The sequence below is a fragment of the Chelonoidis abingdonii genome, chromosome 11 (genome assembly GCF_003597395.2).
Source record: "Chelonoidis abingdonii isolate Lonesome George chromosome 11, CheloAbing_2.0, whole genome shotgun sequence".
Taxonomy (NCBI): Eukaryota; Metazoa; Chordata; order Testudines; family Testudinidae; genus Chelonoidis; species Chelonoidis abingdonii.
In genome coordinates this window covers 20,954,121-20,960,787 of record NC_133779.1, presented here as the reverse complement: position 1 = coordinate 20,960,787, position 6,667 = coordinate 20,954,121, and the positions used below count along the sequence as shown (strand labels likewise).

General features: G+C 60.3%; 1 protein-coding gene and 1 long non-coding RNA gene across 2 annotated transcripts in view; both read left to right on the top strand.

Annotated features, from left to right (window-relative positions):
* Positions 1 to 837, top strand: part of RNASEK (ribonuclease K) — a 4,060-nt gene extending 3,223 nt beyond the window's left edge. The window contains exon 2 of the mRNA XM_032776551.2: positions 156 to 837. Coding sequence (XP_032632442.1) covers positions 156 to 340 — 185 coding nt within the window. The 3' untranslated portion in view covers positions 341 to 837. The remainder of the gene's footprint in view (positions 1 to 155) is intronic.
* A 619-nt stretch (positions 838 to 1,456) lies between these two features.
* LOC142047435 (uncharacterized) overlaps positions 1,457 to 6,667 on the top strand; it is a 7,843-nt gene continuing 2,632 nt past the window's right edge. The window contains exon 1 of the long non-coding RNA XR_012656698.1: positions 1,457 to 1,559. This is a non-coding gene — a long non-coding RNA (uncharacterized LOC142047435). The remainder of the gene's footprint in view (positions 1,560 to 6,667) is intronic.

Here is a 6,667-nt window from a genome sequence, read left to right as displayed (position 1 = left end):
CCCACCCGGCCCCAGGGCGGGGACTGGGGCGCTGGGGGGGGGGGAATGGGGCAGGGGCATGTCCCCTCTGGGGGGCGCCGGCTCCCACCTGGCCCCAGGGCGGGGGCTGGCTGGCTCGGGGGGCAGGGAATGGGGCAGGGGCCTGTCCCCTCTAGGGGGTGCCACCTCCAGGACTGACCCCCCACTCTCTCTGACCCACAGCGGCCCGGAGAGGATCTACCGTCTCTACGAGCAAGTCAGCTACAACTGCTTCATTGCAGCCGGGCTGTACCTGCTGCTCGGGGGCTTCTCCTTCTGCCAGGTCCGGCTGAACAAGCGCAAGGAGTACATGGTGCGCTAGGACCCCGCTGGGGACAGCCGCCCCCTCCCCGGACCCGCCGGGCCCCTCGGCTCATTCCAGCTCCTCCCTGGCGCCCCCTTTGCTTGGGACTCACCCTGGTGGTGGGGGCACCCCCTGGGATGCTGCTGACCCCCGGTCTTAAGGGATTGTAAAGGTGTGGGGGGTTCTCCAGTTGTGGGGAGAGGGGGTTGTCAGTCTCCCTATGGTACTGTTGGGGCACAAGTGGGTGGTTGCCTGTGGGGCTGGCTCCCCCCCTCCTTGCGTGTGGCAGGCTCTGGGCTGGGGGATGTCATGTTCTGTGCTCCCCAGCTTTGTCGTCTCACTTTCCAAATGCACCCCGTGGTGTTGTCTGTCCCTCCCATCCCTCCCCAGCCATGAGGGATTGGGGGTGGGGGGCTTGCCCTGCCCTGCTGAGACCCCCACCCCGGGTCTTGATCTGTGTCTGTTTGTGTCGACTCTGGAATTGGTTCCTGTGAAATAAAACACGTTGGATCCCCTGCCTGCAGCCACTGAGCCTTCCCTGCGGCAGGGCCAGGGGTGGGGGTGTTAGGGGCATGTGGGGAGGAGTTGGTGGGTTGTGGGCAGGGTTGAGCTGGAGCCGGTTCCCAACCCGTTGTTAAATGTAGAAACCCTTCTAGAAGCGGTTGTAAAGGTCTTTTAAATTTAACAAAAGCTCCAGCAGCTCCTGGCCCCAGCTCACCTGGCCCCAGCTCTGCCTCCTCCCCTGAAGGCTCCCCCTCCGGGCTTCCCGCCAATCAGCTGTTAGCGTGGGAAGCCTGGGAGGGCTGAGAAGGAAGCAGCAGCTTCCTGCAGGTGAGCTGGGGCGGGGGGCAAGAGGAGGGCTGGTCCTGGCCCCCTATTTTGGGGTGGCCAGCGGCTCTGGCCCGGCCCCCGACTCTGGGTGGCCCGGCCCCCATCTCCAGGCAGCGCAGTAGGGGGGGCAGGGAACAGGGAGGGGGTGTTGGATAGAGGGTGGGGGGTGGATTAGGGTCAGGACTCAGGGCGGTCAGAGGGCAGGGAACAGGAGAATTGAATGGGGGCAGGGTCCCGGGGGGGCAGTGAGGAAGGAGCAGGGGTTGGATGGGGCGACTGAACCATCCCTCCCCCCCCCGCCAGACGTCACACTCAGCGCCTGAACGACTCCGACGCCAACAGCGACCTGGTCGACATCGAGGGCTGGGGGACGCCCCCCCGCCAAGAAAACTCAACTTCGACCAGGGTATGAGCGGGAACCCGCGGCTCCGACAATTGGAAGGCGCAGCTGGTAAACGAGGCACCAAAATGACCGATATTCCATTAAAGCCGCGAGCCGAAGGACGTGCCAAACATGCTTCTGCCGCCCCTCAAACCGACTTCCTTGCAACAGGGTGGGTTACCCGCTCCAGTGCACATGACTCCTCCGCTCCCTCCAGCGGAAAAGCCGCCTCAGAAATCTGCTGCGACTCGAGCATCAGCGCCAAAGCAAGACAGCTCGAAGGGTAGAGTTGCTCGTCGAACCGCACCGCCCCCTCCGCCAAGCTCAAAGCCACCACACCTCGCACCCCACCGCCATGATCATCCCGGTGTCAGCGAGGCCAAGCGGCCGAAGCTGCCGAACACTCGTGCGACACCCGGGCGTCATCGATGCTAGGAAGAGGGGCAAAACTGGCCGGACTGGGGGGCAGGTTGGGGTCATGGGGGAGGCCGCAAAAGTTGGGGGCCCCACCAGGCCGAGCTGTGGGGAGGAGGAAGCCAACCACGAGGCTGTGGGGACATGGGAAAAAGAGGAAGACAAACTGAGGTGTGCTATGCGGGGTGGGGACCCCTGCGCGGGGAGAGAGGCTGGAAGGTCTGTGAGGCAGAGAGGTAGAGGCACTGAGTGTGACTGGGAGACAACCTTCGGATCCAGCACTAGGCTCAGTTGGGTGGGGCACCAATCACCCAACAACTAACTCAGTGACACTACATCTCCCACATGAGCGGCCAAGGGTGACGCCGCCCCGCAGGCTCAGCAGCACTGGGATGTGTCCACCCTCCCCCTCCGGTTCTGCCTGGGGGTGGAGTGACGTCGACATGGGGCTAGTGTGAGAATGCCCCTCTGAGAACACAACACCCACTTCCTGGTCCCGGGACACAATGTAGTTCCATTAAAAGCACGAACCAAACCCCGACCTATGTTTAATCGTCCCCGCCACCCGGCTCGCGTGACACCTTGTCCTACACAACAGTGTTGCGAGGAACCACTACGGTAACAAAGGATAAGATCAAAAACAATAATACAATCTGTTGACTTCTCAAAAATCCATGGACTACCCACACCCACCCTGAGTACCGGGGCAGCAAATGGCGTACAGTCCCATCTCAAAAGTTCATCGAATTGGAAAAGTCCAGAACAAACGGCCACAATAAATCGACTGAGAGGTCTGAACGGCTGCCGGTGAAGCAGAGATTAATCCAACTGGGAACTCGTTCGGATCGAATACTTAAGGAGCGACGATATGATAGACGGTCTAATGGCTGGATGTGGAACAAAATAAGTGGAGATAAAATTGGAGTGTTTATTTACCCTCCTCAACACAAGAACTAGGGGCTCACCAATGAAAATGAAAAGCATTGCAGTTAAAATACGAAACACAAAAAGAGCTATTATTCTTACACTCCAAACGCGCACTGTTAAACGCATGGGATACTGCCTCGCAACAGGGGGTGTGTGAAAGGCCAAGACTATACCCCACTCACACGGTGGTTAAAAGCAAGATAGAGAAGTTCCTGAACGACGGGCCATCACGATCGGCTACTTGCCACTAGCCTGGGCAGGGACGGTGTCCGTAGCCTCTGTTTGCCCAGAAAGCTGGAAATGGGATGACACGGCGCTGGGATCACATCGGTGATTCCTTATTTTCTGATCACTCCCCTAGAGCATCCTGGCAATTGGCCGCAGACAGGGAACCACGCTGATGGACCTTGCTCTGACCCAGTCTGGCCTGCTCCTCATGATCTGTCCCGGGCGTTGGCTGTCTGCTCCTGGGAAGGCTCCGTGAAATCTCACCTCAGGCTTGGGCTGTTCCATCAAACCACGGGAGACTGGTTCAGCCACAGGAGCAAAGACGGCAGTGGCGGGGACCACTCAGGGGCTTGTACTGAGTGCTTGTGGAAAACAGGCTCGGGGCTAAAGGAGCTCCGGATCACACTGCAGGCCTCTGCCCCATCTAAATCACCTGCACAACACAGCGAAGGACTAAGCCGGACCATGTAGCGGGCGCCCAGAGGAGGGATCTGGGTAACCTTGCTGGGGGCACCGAGGTGTCATGTGCTCACTGCCCATAGGGGGGGTTGGAGCGCTGGGATGGGGCGGGGGTCCTTTCCCCTGCCGCTCTCCCACCACCCACACCCGATCTCTTGGGCTCTCCCTATACCCCCCCGATTCTCCTGGGATTCTTCAACTGTGCACTCGGGCTATTCTCATTGAAGATGTTCCTTACACGGAAGAAGATTTCAAGGAGTAAGTGTTGTACTTAAAGTACTGCTGGGATCTCTGGGTGGGGGGGTCGATCAGGCCACGACCGCCGACAGTTTACGGTAGTGACGCTGCATCAATCCACACTGTGTCACATGAGTGACTGACACACACACCCAACACAACAGCAGAGAGTCTTCTTGTTACAAGTACTATGCAGCGCCCTAATGCGCCCCTTGCCAGGTGAGTTAGCTGTGGGAGGGAGCCGGGCTTCCGCCCGACCGGATAATGCTCCCAGTGTTGACAAGAAAACGAACCTGTGCCTTCTGCAAGACAACCGTCACTTTAATGCAGACTTCCCGCTCATGCAGAATCTAATGCCAAGCTCATAAAGTCTGTGTGCGTGGCTGCTGGCATCTGTAGCTGCTTCCTTCTGGGGGGTCGCTTATTGATTTATTGTCCAACCCAGGAAAGTGTTAAATCCAGAAGAGGGTGCTGGCTTCTAACCCGCCCGAGGCTGGCTCAGGTGCGTCTTCTTTAGTGAGACAACAGTTTTACTTCTTTTGGGGCTGGGCTTCCGCCCCCTCTCCGCGGGGTGCGGCTGCACCTTGGAGATGCTGCTTCCATGCCATTCCTCTTCCACCCCTCACATCATGTCAACAGGGCAGTCGATTAAACGGGGGAAGATCTTGGTTCTGCTCCAAGACGAAAAAGAGATTTTCCTTCTACCTTAACTACTCCCCCTTGGAGGCCCAGCTCAATACAGAGTTTCTTGAAGTCTAAAGTCGATTAAAAAGTTCCCACATCAAAGACTTGACAAAAAGTTGCCTGAAAAGAGAGGTCACAGTGGGATAGACCAGTACAGAGGTTAGAGAATAGGCACAACACAAAGTCACAATGAATGATGCACAGTTATGCCCAAGTACTTAATCAGAAATTTATCTAACATTGGGAGCGATGTCCCCTCAGGGCGCTGGCTCCCACCTTGGCCACCAGGGCAGGGACCTTGCTGGCTCAGGGGGGATGGGAATGGGTCAGGGGCCTAGTCCCCCTCTAGGCGCGCTGAGCTCCCACAACCGCGGCCCCCAGGGCAAGGACTGGTTGGCTAGGGGCCAGGGAATGGGCAGGGCTCCATCTAGGGGGCGCCAGCTCCACCCTCCCAGCAGGGACTGGCTGGCTCGAAGGGGAAGGGAATGCGCGGCACACGGCGCTGTCCCCTCTAGGGGGACGCCAGCTCCCACCCCGCCCCAGGGCAGGACTGGCATGGCTCAGGGGGGGTGGGGAATGGGGCAGGGCCTTCCTCTAGGGGCGCTGGCTCCCACCCACGACCCAGGGCAGGGACTCGGCTCTCAGGGTGCAGGGAATGGGGCAAGGGGCACTTCCCAGGGGAGCAGCACAGCTCACCCCGCCCAAGGGCAGGGACCTGGCTGACTCAGGGGAGGCGGGGAATGGGCAAGGCCTCCCCTTTCTGGGGGCGCTGGTACCCGCCCAAGGGCAGGGAAGACTGGCGTGGCTCGGGGGGGGGGATGGGCAGGGGCAGTCCCTCTGGGGGCGCGGCTCCAACCTGGCCCAGGGGGGCTGGCTGGCTCGGGGGCAGGAATTCGGGGCAGGGCCTGTCCCCCCTAGGGGGTGCCACCTCCAGGACTGACCACCGACTCCTCTCTGACCACAGCGCCCGGAAAGGAACCGTCTCTACGAGCAAGTCAGCTACAAGCGCTTCATTGCAGGCCGGGCGGTACCTGCTGCTCGGAGGGCGTTCTCCTCTGCCGAGGTCCGCTAAGCGCAAGGAAGTCAATGGTGCGCTAGGACCCGCGAGGGACAGCGCGCCCGACTCAGCCGACCCGCCGGGCCCTCGCTCATTCCAGCTCCTCCCTGGGCGCCCCTCTTGCTTGGGATCAACCCTGGTGGTGGGGGCACCCCCTGGGATCGCTGACCCCCGTCTTAAGGGATGGTAATAAGGTGTGGGGGGTCTCCAGTTTGTGGAAGGGGTTGTCAAGTCTCCCTATGGAACGTGTTGGCACAAGTGGAGGTTGTGCTTTGGGCCATCGGCTCCCCCTCCTTAACGGCGCTGTGGCAAAGCCTCTGGGCGGGGATGTCATGTTCTGTCTCCCACACTTTGTCGTCTCACTTCCAATGCACCCGTGGTTGTCTGTCCCTCCATCCTCCCCAGCCCATGAGGATCTGGGGTGGGGGGCTTGCCCTGCGCCCTGGCGAGACCCGCCACCAAGGCCGGCCGGTCTTGGAATCTGTGTCTGTTTGTGTCGACTCCTGGAAATTGGTTCCTGTGAAATAAAACACGTTTGGATCCCTGCCTGCAGCACTGAGCAATCCCCTGCGCAAGGCCACGGGTGGGGTGCTTAGGGGCATGTGGAGGAAAGTTGTGGGTGTGGGCAGGGTGAGCTGGAGCCGGTCCCAACCCGTTGTTGAAATGTAGGAAACACTCTAAAAGCGGTTGTAAAGGTCTTTAAATTTAATAAAAGCCCCAGCAGCTCCTGGCCCAGCTCACCTGGCCCAGCTCTGCCTCACTCCTGAAGGCTCCCCTACCGGGCTCCCGCCAATCAGCGTGTTAAGCGTGGGAGACCTGGGAGGGCTGAGGAGAGGAAGCAGCAGCTCCTGCAGGTGACTGGGGGCGGGGGCACAAGAGGAGGGCTGGTCCTGGCCCCTCTTGGGCGTGGCCAGGGCTCTGGCCCGGCCCCGACTCTGGTGGCCCGCCCATCTCAGGCAGCGTCAGCTAGGGGGGGCTAGGGAACAGGGAGGGGAGAGAGGTTGGATAAGGAGGTGTAAGGGGTGGATTAGGGTCAGGACTCAGGGCCGTAAGAGGGCAGGAACACGTGAGAATTGAATGGGGCAGGTCCCGGGGGGCAGTGAGAAGGAGCAGGGGTTGATGGGGC